Source organism: Topomyia yanbarensis, chromosome 1 (assembly GCF_030247195.1).
Source record: "Topomyia yanbarensis strain Yona2022 chromosome 1, ASM3024719v1, whole genome shotgun sequence".
Lineage (NCBI taxonomy): Eukaryota > Metazoa > Arthropoda > Insecta > Diptera > Culicidae > Topomyia > Topomyia yanbarensis.
This window is the reverse complement of record NC_080670.1, coordinates 181,296,538-181,317,402: the sequence shown is the minus strand read 5'-3', so window position 1 is coordinate 181,317,402 and position 20,865 is coordinate 181,296,538. Positions and strand designations below refer to the sequence as shown.

The following is a 20,865-nucleotide window of genomic DNA, read 5'->3' as shown; positions in this document are numbered from 1 at the left end:
ATATATATATATATATATATATATATATATATATATATATATATATATATATATATATATATATATATATATATTAGGGTGGGACAAAAAATAGATTCCAGCTCCGATCAACTTTTTAGGTACCATTTGGGTCCTAGAACAACTGTGCAAATTCTTAGCTCGATCGGTGAAACTATATTTTTGCGCCCACTGTTTAAAGTTTACATGGGATTTTGTATGGGAAAGTTAACTTTTACAAAATAATTCCTCCAGGAGTCGCCCATTACTTCCTAAAAATAAATCGTTATATGGCTTGTATAGGAAATTTAACAAAGAAAAAAAGTCTCGAAAACCACGAAACGATCTGATGCTTGTGGAAAAAGTTATTAAGCAAAAACCAATTGATGCTCTGACGATTGAAAAAATATTCATTTTTTCTAGCACCACTGCTGTTAGTTGTCCAATTATACGCAATGTTGTTTTAATCCTCTCTTAACGTATCTAAATCGTTTATCTATACTATTTGGCCACTTCACAAGGTTTTGAGTTATAAATTGAGGCTTCTTTTGTACATAATAAAAGAAAGTTAAAAATTTTGTATATAATAAAACCGTCAGAAACAGTGATGCTATGAAAAGTGAAATTTTCATCAATCTTCAGGGCATCAATCGGTTTTTGCTTACTAACTTTTTCCACAAGCATCAGATCGTTTTGCAGTCTTCTAGACTTTGTTTCCTTGACAAATTTCTTAAAAAAATCATACATCTGTTTATTTTTAGGAGATAACGGGCGACTCTTGGAAGAATTAATTTGCAAAAGACAATTTTCCCATACAAAATCCCATGTAAAGTTTAAACCGTGGGCGCAAAAATATAGTTTTACCGATCGAGTTAAAAATTTGCAGAGTTTTTTCTGGGAGCTAAATGGGACCCAAAAAGTTACTCGGAGCCAAATTTTATTTTTTACATATAACCATGTCCCACTCTAATATATATATATATATATATATATATATATATATATATATATATATATATATATATATATATATATATATATATATATATATATATATATATATATATATATATATATATATATATATATATATATATATATATATATATATATATATATATATATATATATATATATATATATATATATATATATATATATATATATATATATATATATATATATATATATATATATATATATATAATATAACGTGAATATTACCTCGCAACTTCATTGCAGTTTCAGCATCCACCTCTTCCGAAATCTTCTGCATGCTGGTTGTTCAAATCCACTCTTTCAATTAAAATGTATTTTACACACTACAACTCTAGCTTCAACTATTATAAATATTTGAACAAATTTTTATTTGTGAAAAAGTGATGAGCGATAACTAAACGAGCGTGTACCTACTAATGGAAAATGGCGGATGACGCTTGGAATTTTTAACTTGGCGAGAAACGGCTTTTCCGTTTGGTAACTCCAAAACGGTTTCTTGTGTAATACCCAAAAATAGAGTCAGAGTTACTCAGAGATATTATACATGACAACTCAATTTTTGACGTTTACGAACATCATTCAAAACTGAGTTAAAAGTACTCAGAATCTGAGTAACTTTTTACGAGCGTGTACGGTCATTTCATATTTACTGTCACAATTCAAAGAGCATCGCGAGGTTGCACAGCACTGGCCCCATGCAAAATTGACTCATACATCACTTCATGAAAAGTTTAATGACTTCTCGTAAGAAAGTTGGATTAATTTGCAGTCTTCGACAAAGTTATAGGCAATAAAAAAAATCTTTCTTATTTTTGCTTGCAGTGGTTAACTGATGTATACAGTGCCACCTAGCGGCGAAAATTTGCGCTAGTTGGCTTTCTCCATGTAAATCGTCATAGATTTGGTCAGATTACGCTCAAATTTGGTGAGATTAGGAATCGATTCATGGGTGGTCCGATGAGGTTATTTTTTTCTTGTTTGAGACTCGTGAGATAAAATTAATGTTTTTACTTTGATTTAGTCCTACATTATCTAGTGTTACTAAATTGACTGAGACATTAAATATCAACTGAGACAAGTTGGAATGATGTAGAATCCGGACACTTTATTCTGTAACAGTACCTCTAGTGCTCGAATTAGGAATGTCCAAGCAGCAATTATTTTTTTTTTTGAAAAGTACACAGGTTTCAATGGAGATAGCTTCGTCTTGATGCGATCAGCAAAAACTTGTGCTAGATGGAAGACGAGAACGGAAAATTAATCCTGCACCACAGAGAACAGACATATAAGCTGGAACAAACTTTCCCGAAAAACCTGTGTAAATATTTAAATGAAAATACGTTGAAAATCACCATCGCATGCAGGTTCGCATGCGTGAGTCACCATTGTATCCAAGTTTGCACACAAATCCCGTATAGCGATTGCTGGCCGATCGAAGCGCCGCCAAGTAGCAAGTTGCTACTTGGTGTTGTCATTTCAAAGCGACAGTTTTATTTCTTACACAAGTTGAAAATTTTACTTGTATGTCAGTTCTCAGTGCCTGCACACACCTTCGTCGAAAACCCGTGTTTGCAAGTTTGAAAAGCGTACGATAACTTCCTTCAAACATTCACAGACAGGCAATTTTAGTACAGTACCAGTTATATGTTTCTTTATAGCTATAAGAACACCACCATTGCGACGTAGATAACTAGTTGGGATCGCATCGGTAGATTGAGCAGTTCGTCGTTATCTCGGTGTTTAGTACATCATCACGTTGCCACAGAGAACAGACGTCCATCTTCATCATTCAACTTGTGTAAAATTCCATAACGGTTTCGAAGGTAGTTGGGATATCCAAACCAGGTGCGCTACTGTCGTTATGTTTTTTTGTGGCTGAGTTCGACAGAATTGACAGCGGTTATTCCTCTATCCAGTCAAGCTAGTCCGGAACCGGTTCGGACTTCCAGCATGAATTCCAGCTCAAATGCATCAACCGATAAAGTCGGAATCGGTTGTTTTCTTTGAGGAAGATTCCATAATGAATCCATTCAGGATTTCGAACCGGTTCCGGAATGGATTTGACGGTTAGTTGGGATAGGTTGGTGTGGCGGCGCTAGTGTTTATCGTATATTAATTCAAATGTTTGCACACATTTTTTTAAATATTTTTGTTCGATCGTGGATATCTGTTCTCTGTGACGTTGCCATGTTTCGGTGAAATCGATAATGTCGTAGTCGCAGGAGGTGAGAGACTGCGTTTTTGCTCTCATTCCACGAACGTTCTGGTAATAGACGGTCAAGAAATCAGGTAATGTACGCGACGGTGTGCTATGAACGAAGAAGTTTTCAGTGAGCGGATTATCATTTAAAACAAATTACTCGCCTGAGAAGGGAGTTGGGAAGACCCCCTCACGATCACCGAACGCAGGACCGAGACGACTAAGCTATTCGCTGGCTAGTAGCGCGACTGCGTCGGAGCACTCGTAGTACTGCATAACAGGCGTCCCGGTGGTGGCAGCGACAAACAAAGTGCACCTTCATTTAGTTGGTTCAAATCGTTAGAGAGCACGACCGGGTCGGGAGGGTGAAATTCCAATCGACTAGTATGCAGATGATCTTCGGTGATCACGTCGATACTGTTGTGTTCAGCAGCAGCCTGTAGTGGGAGACATTTTGAGCGAGCAAAAGCGATGCGATCGAACTTTCTACTTAGACATTAAGATTTGCCAGGCAGTTTTGCAATGATGGTAGAATCAAACGAGTTCTATTTGTCAACAGACTACAGTTAAGATGTGTGTGTGTGTTTATACAATCCATCTCCCACTGTCTGGCAGTGCTTTTATGGAAGAAATTTGTCTGTATCTCTTTTTTAATAAATTTTGTATTATTCGTAGATGTTCAAATGTTTAGCCCTGGAGATGAAAGGCGATAGCTCTACTGTGAGGCCGTCTTTATATACAATAAGCCTCGCGCGAATACATCCACGTATCTATTAGATATGTGCAATATATTCGCACTTTCAGAATGTAAATAATATTTTTGATTCTGGCTTGTATTTACAATAAGGTAAAATATATAAACATTGAACTACAACACAAAACGATCTCACCAGCGTTTTGCTCAGCATTTGTTAATTGATGGCATTTCTGCGAGGAATTCTCCTCCATCCACAATCAGCGAAATCGTTGTGTCAACTAGCCAAGTTCAGATGGCGCTGTGGATGCTAAGTGGGCGTATTGTTTGGTGGCTTGATTCGCGCAAATACATTAGTATGTGACGATATTTTTGCCTACTAATACATAACACAACAGGAGAAACGACCTACTGAACGATTAACTTCGATTTCCTGTTAAATATGCTACATGTCACTGGAAAATTTTGAAAAATATTAAGCGAATACAAAATCATTTCTGAGTGATTCGTCAGTGCTGCCACTTTCCCATCCCTGTTGGGATGTGTTTTGATGGTGTGCCGAATCTTGAATTGCTTCTGAAGGACATGTACCCTCCGTGGCTTTACTTGAAACAGAAGAAGAAGTCTCAGATTCGTCAGGTAAGTTGATCGCCGAGGAAAATAAAGTTAGAAAGACAAGTTTTTTCCGGAATAGCGTTGAGATACAGAACACCCTCAGATGAATTCCTCTTTGCAGCAATCCTAATAAGTGAATTTGTGAGTTATTCACTAATTCACGAAAGTATTTTTTTCTCGCCAGGTGTGTTTGGAGAGGGCCTAAACCTCTAAATGAATTGTGGACGTCGATTTTAACTGTATAGCTCAAAGATATGACATCCATGTCCTTAAAGACTATACGAACTATTCTTGGTTGTGTATCCTCCCACAGGCAATCCTTCGATAGGGCCGAAACTTCATCATTCGTCGTGCTGCGGTCAAGTGCTGAAAAGTAGCCCCATAACAGCTCCTTAGGTGGTGAAACGGTTTTCATCATTTCAAACGCAGCCTTAGCTCCACGAATATTAGTGATTTTGGTTTTTAGCGGGACATCTCAACGCTTGCGCTTGTATTGTATAGTGTATTTGGAACTAAGTTATATACAACAATCCGTTACCAAAGTGTATTTACGGTTGAGGAGAGCGGTTTTGAGTCAACTTTAACCGAGAGAGCTTTTACAACATTTTTCAAATCCACTAAATCATCCTTTAAAGCGCGACTCAGACGATACATCAGCTTCCGTCAACGTCAACGGAACGTCACCGTTCCGTCAGGATAAGTTGAATACTTTTCTCTTGCGCCCGTGCACACGTGCCGTACGTCAAAACGTTCCGTGCCGTTGATGTTGTGTGTGAATGCCTCCATTTAACTGCATGTAACTTATCCTGACGGAACGGTGACGTTCCGTTGACGTTGACGGAAACTGATGTATCGTCTGAATCGTCCATAAATCAGTAGATACAGAACACTAGATTAGGATTGTCGCTGGTGTTCCCATTGTTTTCGCTTTGGAACATGTTTGTTTGCTTTCGGTATATATCTGTCAAAGTATCGAAAGTCTCTCTAGTAAATGTCTTTGGTCCGCACTTTTGGTACACGCAGAAAAATATGGCCGTTTAGTTGAACTTCAAATTAGTAAAATGCAGAGTTTGCCTATTTTTCATTTCAGTCTCGTTTATTCTGCTGTGATTTTGATGCGTTCAAGACCGAAAACGTCCAATGCATAAAATTTGCAGCAGAATAAACGATAGGCAAACAGAAAAATTATGTGATATCAGCTTTGAAACGAATTTCTATGTAGCATACTATTATAATTTTATTAATTTTCACATGATATCTATGCGTGACAGATAATTTTATGTGCTACTACAAATTGCAAAAAATATGTGTGAAATCAATATATTCAATATAGCGATTTTTCTCGGTGTAAATGTTCGACTGTTGTTATGAAATGAAAGAGTTTGTATATGCCGCACAAAGAAATGAAAACATATCAAACTTCAGTACAAGTTTAGACAATTTGTGCATTCTAATTAATGAAAATACACCAACCAAGAATGGCCATTGTTTTGCTGGCTAAAAGACATAGAAATGATTAGTCGCTATGAAACGACGGTGGAGGATTTTTTTGCTTTTTTCGTTTTGGCTCATTTGACAGGTATATACCGGAATTAAAACAATGATGTTCCTACCACTGTTTCCAGCGACAATCCTAATCTAGTCTTCTGTATCTACTTTTAAATCCATTACACGGAAGTTATCATTCGAAAATAAGTCAGCGCAGTCATTGCACATCCAGAATAAATTCCGTGGGTGGGTTCCCAGGACGTCACGAATATCGTAATCCATCTTGATACACGATACACATCATGTGGAACGAATTTTGGTAGTACCCACATGTGATTCATTCAGAATCATTAACCACTTTCGAGCAGTTGCCAGTACAAGCTATGCTTTGAGTGTACTCACTGTCCAAATAAACTCCCATAGCTTGGGCAGAGATGCGGTAAACATTAGCTGACGACATGTTATACTTGAACATCTTCGGCGATAGGATCCGAGTAAATGTAATCACTGTGCATTTTCCAGTATTAGCCTCCATTCCATTGATGTAGCACAAACTTAACCGGGCGTCAATGTCTAATTGAAGCAATTCACAATCCTCCAAGGATGTTATCAGCCAGTAGAAATTCAAATCAACAGCAAACAAATATTGGAGATTTAACAGGCGTACCAAGATAAAGAACAATTCGACGAGAACATTTCAAATGGGCCGATAAACAAAACGTAAACAATTCCGGTTAATACTTCAAATGGACACTAACAAAGCTTTACCTCTTCGACGGCACCCCCCAGGGATCGTGCCCTAGTTCATTGCTGTTTAGCATGTACATTTGCAGCCTTCCTTCAACGCTCAAATATGAGTATCACATGTACACCGACGATGTTCAGATATACATCGGTTCAACGTCGAAAGAAGAGCAATGCTTGACGTCTGTGGCTGGGACACAACCCCTGATACCCTTATTCAGCGGATGTGTCAGTCGGTGGAGAAGTGGAACGCAGTCTCGGCTGCTACCATCCAGATTGCCAGTAGGCTACAGGTAATCTGGCGAACCGAGCAACAGACGACGGGCACGGCTAACTAGTGACTGGTTAGCTGGAGCGAAAAAGGCCAAGCGCAAAAAGGGGAGTGAATGGTCTGTTCATGCTGAGGCAGGTTTGGTGCAGCGACTGGCAACCGCGTAAGGGGTAAACCCAGCCACCCCGAAGCAAGACAGAAGAGTGAGTGTATAGGCGTATAAGTGGACTGCCTCATGCCAAGACGGGAGGGTCGTAGCGTAGTATGTTGGGACTTAGCTATCGATGCCTAATGGCGTGGCAGAGGAGTGAAAGGGTGAGCATCCAAGTCAGTCTCACACGGCATGTTAAGGGTGAGCCCAAAAGTCAGCCTCACATGGTATGGGTGGGGCGAGCACAAAAGTAAGCCTAGCAAGGAATGAGTAAGGTGAGCACACAAGTCAGCCTCGCAAGGAACGAAAAAGGTGAGCACAAAAGTCAGCCTCATGTGGGAGTGTTTGAGAGTGAATCAAGGTGCGATAGAGAGAGCACCCAAGTAAGCCTCATACAGGACGTATGAACGCGTGAGTGAGAGTGAATGAGTACATTAAGTACAGCCATCCCCCAGAAGTAATACCGAGAGGTAGTTCCTGGGAGGAACGATGGCGGAGTCCAATGGAGTTTAGTCGGTATTAATGGCAGGGCCACCATTCGAGCCCGACGCGCCCCCAGTGCACCCCGTGCGGTAGCTTGGACCCTACCAATAGCACGTGTACTGGGCTAGGACGTAAAGGTCTTCTCCATTGTAAAAAAAAAAAGAATTGCTAGCACTGGTCGTTGGGGCGTCAGAGAACCGGAAGCTACGATCCACCCGGAATCGCTGGATGGACCTCAGCAGTCAGCACCTACTGGCTGGCCCGTTGAGTAAGCTAGGTCCACCGCCGGAGACTAGACTGAGTAGACCGCGACGGGACATCACCAGTCGCGGGTCGTTGGTGCGCCAGTGAACCGGACGCCCTGCTTCACCGGAATCGCCGAAATGACCTCAACACCTGGCTATTTGACTCGGTTTCGCAAGAACTTCTCTCGCCAGGGAATTCTCCTTCGGAGTAGGCTAGGTCCGTCGACAGAGATTAGACCGAGTAATTCGCGAACAAATCGGTAGCTCAACGAGTAAGTGGTACTGAATAGTACGAGAAGGGAGTTGCGGTGCTGAATGGCACAAGAGAGCCGAAGAGCTCAGTAAATTAGACAATCCGAAGTTGCCGCCCTGATTGTGCTCGTAGGGGAAGAGCACTAAGTCTCGACTCGCAGCTAGCTCTTCGACTGTCATGGTCTGTATCGATGGTTGGGAACTGGTGGTGTATCGAGGAGTGGTGCTGTAACCCTACTGAAGAAACTAACTACTAAGGGCCAATTTCTTCACCCTCGTTTAACTTTTAAAGCAGGTTCACCAGTACGTTTAAACCTGGCTTAAGCGCTAAGCGAGGGTGATGAAATGGACCCTTAGTGTTGAAAGTGGAGTGGGCGCTATGCCCATAAAAACCCCTTCCCGAAGTAATATTGTAAAGTAGTGCCGGGGAGGAATTGGGTTCTGGGCAAGAGCAGTGGTCTTTAGCAGGTCGGGTGATAGCAAGCCCAAACCCATTCGCTGAGTAGGGTTTTGTACATTTTTTCCTGCATTCTCAGTCCTTTTTCGAAAGATTTTTACTGCTCTCTAAAAGAAGTTAAGATAGAGCAAAATTGACAGCAACAATGTCCTGAAAACTAGTCTCTGATCGGACTGGATGGTCTATCATTATTCAGGTGGAGAAAATGCCAAATGTTTTGGAAACCAAGCCTATTGGATTGCGACAAATGAACCTAAATTTCCGATTGGACAACCGGTTGTGATGAATACGCGACTGACTTCATTCTCGGAATGATAGAGATTCAAAATAACCTATCGACCTGGCGGATGGAGGGAAATCAATCGAAAGAACATTGCAACTCCTGTCATTCTCACCTTGGAAATAGATATTATCTTCTGAACTAGCTAGACGATATATTGCGCTCTTTGTCGACATTGGATGAGCTTTTGAATCGATTTGCCGTTTGAATAAGATAAATTAGATTTGTCTAAGGTTGAAATGATTACTCAAATGTTCTGTCGTCAGACCGTGACAGTGACGTTTAGATATAAGACCCCCTAACGATGAGAACCACTAGAAGCCGTCCTCGAGGAGGAGTGCTGTCACCCCTTCTGTGGTCCCTGGTAGTGGATGGACTCCTCACCGAACTGAAAGCATTTGGGTTCGATGTATGGGGTTGCGCAAATGGCATTGTTATCATTTATCATTATTTTATTTTTTTTAATTCACAATTTTAGATTGTATTCAAACTGTTTTAACTGTGACATGGATTGTGCAAAAAGTAGAATCTACGCCCATAGTAAGTCTCAATCTGAAAACACACCAAACTAAAACAAAAAAAAAACAAACCCCAATCGATAATTACTTACGTTTGCAGGCCTTCTTGTGCGTGATGGCCTTGGTTGGATCCTTGTAGAAACCCTCGCGGCAGTAGTGACAGTGCCGTCCGGTGGTATCATGCCGACAGTCGCTGCATACCCCGCCGGAAACCCGTCCGGACAGTTTGTACAGTTCCAGATTGAAGCGACACTTCCGTGCATGGCCGTTGCAGTTGCAGGCTACATTGGAAGAAACACAGAGAGAAAAGAATGTTTGGAATTAATTGCTTATTTATTGCTTTGGCAGCTAGCAAGTCCCAAAAAGGGATCCGTCCCCCCCCCGTGAGGAAGATGAAACCTGAAGTACCATCTAGGGTGATTGATTTCGTGGTAATTGTACGTGATAAAATTGCAATTCCCCAAGTGAAGATTGCAAGTTGGCGCATTGCTCGGGCGAAGGTCGTCCGAAGGAAGATATCAACAATTTGTCGTGATCGTGTACATTAACGTACACTGATGGCGAAGAAAAAAACCCGCGATCAAGATGGAACGACGATGTGGGACTGAACCAAGGTAGCAAAGATGTTCCCCAAAAAGGAAACTGGTTTGAATTGAAAGAATTTTTCTCGAGGTGAAATTTTCTCATGCCTTTGTGTTTGTGTAGTGCCTTATTCGGGAGACGGGGGGACGAGAAAACATTTTTGCAAACAATGCGCGATGGCTTGATTTTGGTGCCCTTTGTTTCCGACCAGCAAGATTCGAGATCCTGTCAATAATTGACCCGGTAAAATTGACCGGCGAGAGACGAATAATTCATTTCACAGTCGTCGTCAAACTCGCTAACATAACCACAAACGCCCTTGTCTAGATCTGAAGGCAGTGCCCCGAGTGCTTCACAAATAAGGGAAAAATTTATTGATATTAATTCGACTTCCAATTCAGGCCAACCGATCACGATTTATTGCAATATTGTTGGTTGACGGTTTTTTTAACCTCTCTCTCTCTCTTCCCCTTTCTCGTCGCCGAGATTGTCGCCGATGCCAGAAAATTTCACGTTTTGCCTGCACCGTGTTCGATTCCGCAGTATACAATTCGACTGCGATAGTACACCTTAAAACGTGCCGCGATCCATCCAACAACAACCGCCACGGCGCGGTGATATTATGCGAGTTGACATCTAAGGAGAAACACTCTGCCAGCCACGAAACGATCCACACAGTTCGTCCAAAAAAGGGCTTTCAGCAATTCTGCTGCTGCCGATGCTCATGGGAGAGACAGCCCGATGGGCCGCCGATTGTGATGTCGCAGCGGGGCTTTTATGGAGAGAGCAGGTTTACGGAAAAAATACTTGGGCTGGACATTTAAAAAACGGAGGCTATCTGCGTCAATTGTACTGAAAGACGTATAAAAGTGCTTGAAGATGCGGAAAAACATTAATAGTGAAGTGTTATCCAAGGTTTTCGAGGTAAAATTACGTAATTAGTGTGTGTAATGGGACTATAAAGTCAAGAAAACTCACTATTAAAGTTTTAAAACCATTCGCCTAGCAGATAGGTTGCAAAATTCTGAACTAAATGTAGTTATGCCCATTGGGGGCAAACTCCACATCAATATCGAAAAACTGTTGTGCTATGGCCTTACCTCTTCGCCCGGAGCGGAGCAGAAATCAATTAAACGTTCAAGTCTCATTAGTCCATTCATCACTCACGTACGGAGGGTACGTCGGCCTATTGGAAGACCTTTCCTGTTGACCCTCGGCTGGCAGGCAGGCAGGCAGCACCTTGAGAACATGGTGCTTACATCGTCCATGGCGCACAATGGTTGCCCCTATCGGTATTAATTAGGAACATGACCGTCGTCGCAAGGCAGTAATTCTGTGGCAGTCGACCGTTCCAATTTGACATTAGATCGCCGGGTATCAAATGCACGGTCGGTTGGACAACGGTTGGACGATGGGGCGGGCAACCAGCAGCAGTAACGGCGGTGATTGATTTACTGCACGAAACACAGCGGGAAATTACTGCGCTGAACATGTGTAAAACATCAACTTAAAAACTTGAGCTTGACAAGTATCTGTGGAGATGGTGATTTGAAACCAAGGTTTTATTTTGTTAAATTAGATTTCGAAAAACTCGTTAGGGGCAAATTCAGAAGTGACGTTGCATAGATATGAGGTAGTAGCTAATGGCTAGCTACCTAACTAAGTAACGCTTTTGATGAACTTCAGTATTTTGTCATATCGTTGTAGGCGAGATTCGACGATTTGCGTTATATCCAAACAGGTAAGTGCTTAACCGAACATTTAAAACTGAAATCTAAGTGAGCCGGAACAAAAAATACAACAGCACCCTATTAATTTCCAGGTACTCTTAGGAATCACCATGTGTCACGTACTGAAAATAGAACGACACCTCTACCTAAAAATCTGAGCCGTTCTGTGATCTGTCAACTAACCTTCAAAATCTGTTTGTAAAATTCTACGACGTATTTAAGAGGGATTCAAAGAGAAACCGGCCGACCGCAAAATATGACCATCGTCGATTCGAACGAAACTTTACATTTGTGTTCGGTTTATGTATCTCCATTATTTTTTCTGGCAATTAAATATTCTGATACAAGAGCAATTTTTCAAAAGGGCGTAGACGTTTCTACGTGCAATGATTTCAATTTTTTTTGTTCGATTACACTATTTTATACAGTAAAACTATCTGAGAACGAGTTACAGGTAATGAATACTTCTGCACGAAAAAAAATATACACTGAAAAAAATTTATGATAAAAATTTAAATTACAAGAAACCCATTTTTTTCTAATTTTTTATACTTTGTCAAAAAAAATCTAAAGAGAAAGGAAACATTTTGAATGTGGTTTCGTGATGGAGAAATTATCAGCAAAAAAGTTTTTCTAACAATAACTTTATATATGTTTTTAAATTTCATACTAATTGACATACAAAACTGTAATTTTATTACAGAATATTATTCTAAGTATCATTTTAAATCAAAATGCATTTAACAAATATCTTCCACAATGCGACAGTTTTCGAGATATTTGGAATTTTGCTCCAACAAAAACAATTAATTCATGTAATTAGGTCCTTTTTAAAAATTATTCGCGTTACCCCTTCATAAATTGTCAAAAGTCTAATTTTTTCGTTTTAAAGACATAAAAGAAGCGTTTTCAGTGTATTTGGATCATGGAGAAGCTTTTAATAAAAAAGTTTTCCTAACAACAACTTTTGACAAATTTTTATAATTCATACTATTTGCAGTCAAAAGTACAATTTTACTTTTGAATATGATTCTAAACGCCATTTTAAATCAAAATGCTTATAACAAAAAATTTCTTAAATGTAGTTTTTGTGAAAAATTACACAACATTTTTTTAGTGTATATTTTTTTCGTGCAGAAGTATTCATTACCTGTAACTCGTTCTCAGATAGTTTTACTGTATAAAATATTGCAATCGAACAAAAAAAAATTGAAATTGTTGCACGTAGAAACGTTCACGCCCTTTTAAAAAATTACGCTAGGGTCAAAATAATCTTATTGACTGTGGAAAATGTTTAGTCTTCCATGCCGGTTGAACCTGTAAAGTTTTATCGGAATCTAAGATGGTCGGTCACGATTTTAGAGATTTTCGGACGGACCTTCAGGGAATTCCTCATAAAGAACAGATCATGGTTTAAACAAGGAAAGTTTTAAATAGAAACAAAATACAGTTTCATTAAATGTATAATGGAATAACTAAATTTAAATTTAAGCAGCCAAAAAGAGGATTGAGAGAAAAGTTGACAGTCATAAAATGATTATCCCAAAATCATCTGTTTCTGGCGACGTTTGATGGAGTAATACCAAAGTTTCAATAAATCCAATCTTCAAACTTCTTTCGATCTTTATGAGTCGAGAAACCAGATGAACGAATAACTTTCAGAGTTAGATTGAATTTTTATTGTATGATAAATCCATAGGCACTATAAGACATTACTGTCACACCTAAATAGTAAGTAGTCAATGGCCGTTTTTGAAAATTTATCAGTTGACTTCGTCATCGTGCACAGGCTAATTAATTAGAGAAGAAGTAGAAGTCTATTAGTGTTAGTGTAGTAATAATTGTAGTTTTTAGTACTAGTGTACAATTGTTATGTTCTAGTTGTGTGTCTATCCGTCTATGTGTTCGTCTGAGCATTTGTGACAGCTGGGTCAGAGAACGAATGCAGAGCTGGCGTATATGATAGAATAATGGGAAATCCTTCCTAGGATTCGTTGGTCATCTTTTTCCGGTGTTCAATTCCTACATTCGATTCGATTCATTCGGGATTGGATGAATTAATGTACGATTAATTTACCGACGCACGTGAGTCATGCATTCCCGGTTAGCAAAGTATGACAAAAAATTCTAACAGAATTCAATTATTATGATTGTGAAATAAATATCATTTGCTGATATTTAGACGAGCTCAAGTAGTTTGATTACATGTTACATGTGTGTATTTGTCTACTTCATTAGTCCATTTTTGCTGTACTTCTAGTAGTTTGCTTTTCCACTCCTCAGGTATACCAAAAATAATATCGATTAATTTATACACTTCTGAATATTCTCTTTGTATATTTTTTGTCTGTATACGGCATGGTATGTTTACTTTTATTACTAAATCATAAATTAGGTTCATACTAACACAATCAATTGCATATTCTATCTATAAACTATAAAATATATAAATCTATAAACGTATACCTACACTCACAATCTATCCCATTCCAAACGTATAAACGCTCGTGGTCTTCGCGATAACACAAACCTGGTCACAAACGCGAACATGCTATCGCAATCATCTACGCCTTCTTACGCACGATCACGAGTAGCTCACGTCCGGAAGTCGCTACCCTTGGTCCTAGCCTCATGCCTTCAGTTGAACCAATAAAAAAATGACGCTCATATCCACTAAACAACACATACCGTGGCGACTCTTCTAACATTCAGCACGTAACCATACAAAAGCTTAACACCTTTGCTATCATCCACGCACACCAAAGCCCACGGTCTCGCAAACAAGAAAACACCACCATTTTAAAGTGAAGGTTTTAGCGATAATAAACTTATGAACGCTGTAATAATAACGTGCGACAATGCATCGGCCACGTCAGGAAATCGGTACGGTCTTAGCAGCCTAGGTACATGTCTTCAGTTGGACGAAAAAAAATGACGCTCATATTCACCAAATAACACGTTCCACGGCGACATAACTGGGAACTGTGGTGATATGGGGTAGCGAAGAGTTAAGTCGCTTAGCACATATCGAGTTGTGCTTGCAAACAAACCGCGTGATAGCCTGTGCCACGATGGGCCATGTTGTTCAGTAAAACAAAACACGGGTTGCTATGATCATTTAACAGCACTTCGCTATCTGTTTTCGAGTTGACAGAAGTGTGCCTCAATATGCCGCACATTGTGATAACGAGTGAAATGATTGTGTATTACTGTGGATCGTATTCTTAGATCGTATTTTCGTAGCTAAAAGAGTGTGTATGGAACATTTCCCCAAGCGACTCACCCCTTGGAGGAAGCTTATTCTCTTTTGACATTTTTTTAACACTGAAATTAATCATCAGATTCACGGTCGTCGCGTGATCACTCAAGAATACACGCGAATATGCGAGTGGCCACATGGTTATAAAATCAAATCAATGCACACAAAATTACATACACGCTAGCACACGTGACAAACACGTTAACATACAAACGCTGGAGCCCTTCGCAATCATCCACGCACACCTCCGTCCGCAATCTTACAAACAGGATAACGTCCCGATGACTACGTGATCGTTTTAGCTCTTACAAATTTACGAACGCAGTCTAAAGAGTGATCCGGAAGTCATTACTCGCGGCCCTAGTAGACTAGGTCCATGCGTTCGAGTGGACCAGTAAATAGTGACACTCATTTTCACTAGAAAATATGTTCTACAATGATACCCGGTCATCGCTTTTTGCACGTGCTGTCCTACTTCGTTGAGAAATCCAGGTCGCAAGTCACCTCCAGCCCAGTGGATCTTCAGGCTAAGCGCTGCATCGTACATCGTAAACAGATGTTCCTGAAGGGTATCGAATGGTAACCAAAAGTTTCCTGAAATATAATCCGGGAAATAAATATTTTCTGGCAACGCTCCAGCTCCCCGTCAAACTCTAACGATTTCATCACCTCGGCACTAGTTTGACACTCCGGAATAAACTTTGTTTACATTCGACGAGTTATGATTCGAACCAATAACGAAAATATCAATCACATAATTCAACAAAAGTACACTATAATTTCTTTTAACATTAAATATAAACATTAAATACGCTGAGTCCCTTTGGATAAAGACTCGCCATCTCTATCGTTTGTTTACCACTTATCCATCAGTGTCATTTCAATCGCGCACGAGACCTGTCAAAAGCAATTAATTCGAAGAAAACCCCTTCGAATCCTTCTGGGACAAGGGCCACTGACAAGTCTCGTGCTCGATTGGAATGACACTGTCAAACGACGGAGATGGCGAGTCAGAAGGATTCAGCATCGTTAATAAACAAGTCATGCGAAAATGTGTCACAAAAGGAGAGTGCATTGCCGATTAACTTGGACGTGGTTTTGTGTTCGTCCAATGTTTTCAAAGTTTTCCAATGACTTATAATATATTCAAAAGAAAGTCAAAGCCAACCACTAAGTCGTTTCTCCACTTGAATTATGTGTTGGTAGATTAAGATATCACGACAATTCGACGAGAACATTCCAATTGAGTATGTAAACAATTCCGGTTAATACTTACTTCAAATGGACACTAAAAAGCTTTATACACACCTTAAATAAGCCTACTCTAAAAAAAAAGAAATTGTTTTGTTTATGTCATCTTTCACTTCCCCTAAAAAATTAACGGTCCATCCCAGTCAAAAAGGGCAAGTTGCCGGCTAACGGGGGGCTATTTGCCAACTCGGATGCGCTAATTGCCCTTGAATTTTCCAGCTAATTGCTGGCAATTAGGGGGCTATTTCAAATGCAACATTTGGGCGATTTTTCGCCGTCATTTTCTAGCCGCTCCACCCGCCCTTAAATCGCTCCTAAATCGCCCGGTCTTCTTTTTCCCTCCCGATATCGATGTTATTTTGCAGGGAAAAAACCGCTTGCAAAACAATTTCAAGCAAATGCCGAAGACAGTGTTGCGCCGATGCGGCATTGAGTTCTGCAAGATGACGACACGAATGAACTCATGATGAATGAAGTTCATGTTTGACGATTCTCGGTGGTTTGTTTACTCATCTGTCACATTCGAACTCACATAATACCTATGTAAACAAACCACCGAGAATTGTCAAACGAAGTTCATCCGGCTCATTTTGTGGGGTTATGTCGGTTGGTGTAAAATCTAATAGATTTCTGCCGATGAGGTACTGATTTGTGCCGAAAATAATAGAGCTCAAGCATGACATGGATTCTCGACAAACATATGATTACGGCTTAAAAGCCAACTGTCAAAATTCTCTGTGAAAGGAAATGCCGGACAAACCGGTCTAGTTGAATTGACAGCAAAAATAATTCAATCTGTCAGTCGTCAGGGAATCCCTTAGCTTCAATCCACCACCTGAAGCATGCGCCGTGCTGCTATTAGATTCTAGGGACCACCAGAATCCAAGGTGTCCAAGCTACAAATCTCTAAGCATAAGCAATTGTAGTCTGGAGTCCACCGTCCAGCCAACGGCAAGCCCATCATTTTGTGAGCATGAGCATGATGACCGTACAATTCGTAGTTGCTACTCCATGATTGACAAGCGAAATTGCGCAGAGAATAAACGAATGGGGTCTGGGAGTAGCTATCCATTCTCAATGTGCACGTTTCGAGAGTTCCAAACTTTGAAATGCCATAACAGCGCCGGCCACGTCCATACAGTGATCGAGGAAGGAAAGGAATGTTAGTGTAACAAACGTTGTTATGGAGACCGCTCTGGGCAGCCGGCTGCCGAGAATTTTTGATAGATTTATCGTTTGTTGAATTAATTTGGAAATGCTTGGTTTGTAAAAAAAAAGCAAATCGGTAGTGAACAATTTTATTATTCCGACGAAACGCGGACGGACATTCCAAAAACAATACAATATCATGAAAAGCGATTACCTTTAGCGTCTCGAGACATTTGTCGAAATAGATATCGTAATAGCTGTGTAATTGAAGATTTCGTAATACAAGTATTATTTATCGTGTATAAACGTTGGTATGGTAGAGCAAATAAAGCGACAATTATGTATTAATTTCTTTTTCCGCGAACTACTGAATAAGCGGCCGATTGATTTGTTATTTGCGCACGTTTTTAAGCTAACTAAAGCGTATTTTAAACGGTATAAAATAAGAACTACGGAAATACCGGAAACGACTAGCCTATTATGTCGAATATACAACCGATGACGCTAATTTTTACACTAATTACTAGAACTAGTAAATGGCTCATACACGATTCAACAGTCATCACTTCACTCATACAAGACCATGCGTATTCCCCACGCACATAAAATGCCTAGTGGATTAGTTTCCTAGTTGGTCAAATAAACACTAAACAAACAAAGAAATTAGTTTGATCAGTCCAAAGAAATGTCAGCTCGATTGGCATGAACAGGTGGATACGTGTACCCTTACAATGCCATCAAATCAAAGAATATTTAAAATTACATACGCCAAAATATGTGCAATTCTGAATATAACAAAATGAGAACTACTTAATTATTTGCAATAAAATAGGATCGGAAAAATTAGTTGCTCAACCAAGGATCATTCTCAAAGATATCACTGTTGCTGAATCAACTTATAAAATAGGTGATAAGGGACGCGGACGAAAATAGCTGACCACCGGCAAGACGGAGAAATTTTTCCTTAAAGCAAGCCTATCATGTTGTAGGAAAAAACTCCCTTTTTGACAAATTGTCAAAAAACCTTGATTTTCATAAAATTGCATTACGGAAAAAATTTCGATTTTCAGCGGTATTTTCGGTACTACGCAAAACTGATTTTTTTGGAAATTTCATGTTATCAAAATAAACTATTTTAAACAAATTAGTTTCCCAGTAACGTCTGTATTGCTGTTTAATGTTTATCTATAAAAGAACGAACACCGATTTAGTGCCTATTGCCTTTGGATTTGAAAGGCGCATGAATCGTTTCGAATGGTATGATTTATGATTTTCTGACGTGCGGAAAAGGTAATAACTGGCAATAAGTGCATATGTACATAAAAGTATGGAACCATGTTGTTCAAAGGAGAGGAGCATATCATACTGTTGCATTGGGCGACTGTGTGAGTTGCGCTAAATTATTCTCGAGAGGTGGTAGACGAAAAAAATTATCGTTTCTAGCATCTAGCAGCTATCGAAGCTGAAGTAAACAGCGGTGCTGAAAAGCAATTGATTTCAAAAGCTATTTCGAATTTAAAGGTTCAAATGTGAAATATTTTTCCAAAGTAAGTTAATGAAATCATCATTTTGAACGTCTAATTTTACTCTGAAGTGTTATTTGGTCTTTTGGAAAAAAAAGTTCGAGTATCGGTATTTTACCAGTACTGAGGGCTTCGGTACCACGAAACCGATTGTTTTTTACTCAGTACAACACATTTAATCACTGTAAAAAATGTCAAGTGAGTTTTTTCTTACGTAAAAAATAATGCTGAGCTAGAGCATCATGTTGGTTTTTCGATATTTTTCTTTTAGAAAATAAAATAAGGATATCAACATGAAACACACGCTTAGGGGCACTATCAGGAATCAGAATATATTGGCTTAAATGGTACGTTCCCCGTATGTAGTCGGGGATTTGTGCCTAGGGGCACTATAGATCACCACTTTAATTTAAATTTGAAATATTTTGACAGGAAAATTGTGAGTAAATTAGTACGAAAGCCACCAAAACGATGTGAACTTGTGTGACTTTATGTGACATAAAGAACGCGATTGCATCTGTTCAAGATGGCGTCAGTATTCCATCAGCCTCTAACCAATTCAAGGTTTCGTTTCGAAACATTACATGCTCGTGTGAAATAAAGTGCTCGTCATCAATGAAAGCGAGTCAGATATTTCGCGCGAGTTAACAACATAATAATTTAAGGTGTTGTTGACGTAGATAATCGAAAAAAACCATGATCGAAAACAGAAAGAAAAGGAATAAAAAATGCTCCGAAGCGCAAACGTGATCGTCGCACAGCAAAGCAACCACCTGAGCCGAAATGCACAACTTCAATTCCACACTCTGGCGACAACGAGGACACCGAAGAAGTAATTCTCAATTACAAAGCCAAACGCAGCAGCTGAAAAAAACATGTTTTTTCAGCATGTCCTTCCCCGGTTTCATAATTTCTCACATCATTATTGCCAAAGCGTTGCCAGATGTATAACCTTTCCAACGAGTGTTTGTTTGTCAAAATCAGTCACTCTACTGTACTTCTACGATGTGGTTTTACCTCGGTTATGAATTAAATAGATAAATATTTCTTTTGTAGAAAGAAACGTTATCATCTTGACGGAATTCAATTTTCTTCTACTTTAGTTTTTCATACGGTGTAAGTAGTTGGTTAACCACTACTCGGGTTCGGATTTGCCCGGCAGACCCTTTCGTCAGGACGGCCTAAGTTCTCCTACCGGGATTTCTGATTTTCGTATGTAAACAAACAAAAGGGGAAAAACAAATACGCTAAATTTATCGACTTTTATTCCTCCCCACGACTCCACTCCACTGCTGCTGCGGCTGTTGACTCACTGCTGCGGGCGGAAAGGCGGATGGTCTTGTCCAACCTGCCGGGACAACAACGCCCGAATTCTCCCGGAATTACTGCTGGTTGCTTCGGCAGCTGTCCTTAGCGATTAGCTAGGAAAGTAGGAACTGCAGCAACCTACCTCAGGGGGATCAGTTGTCCCATCTGCTTCGTCTTCCTTTGCAATTAACTGTGGAGGAGAGCTATGCTCGTTCGGCTGATCCTCTGCAGTGAGGGCGGCATGTTATCACTGGGTCCTTTATATTTAGCCGGGGAAGCTTCCATTATCCTGCGACCGAACACCACCAAAACGCTGAGCACCCAGACCGTGGGCCGGCACTTTCGACAGTAATTTACCGTCTCACACGCGCACTTAACGTTTGTTACGGTGGAGGGAAACTGTCCCGAAAAAAAATCACGACAATTTTCTGGACGTCTATTCGTTGCCATGATCCGTCACTATCTATCATTTTCACGATGGTCGCCTTCTCCGCTCCATCAAAACAAAATCACCAACGGAATCCCCGCATAGCTGTCATCGCCGATGGGCAGCATATTCAGCACCCATTTCACAACAAGTGGAGAGCGGCAACCTACCTAAAGCCTATGCAACAGTTATGTATACACAAACCGTTTACAAACGCAAAAATGAACAAAAATTTATAACTA

General features: G+C 39.8%; 1 protein-coding gene across 14 annotated transcripts in view; it reads right to left on the bottom strand.

Annotated features, from left to right (window-relative positions):
• LOC131683532 (netrin-B-like) overlaps positions 1-20,865 on the bottom strand; it is a 218,122-nt gene that overhangs the window by 40,796 nt on the left and 156,461 nt on the right. For all 14 annotated transcript variants that reach the window (XM_058965654.1, XM_058965682.1, XM_058965627.1 and 11 more), the window contains exon 3: positions 9,487-9,675. In XM_058965654.1, coding sequence (XP_058821637.1) covers positions 9,487-9,675 — 189 coding nt within the window. The remainder of the gene's footprint in view (positions 1-9,486; positions 9,676-20,865) is intronic.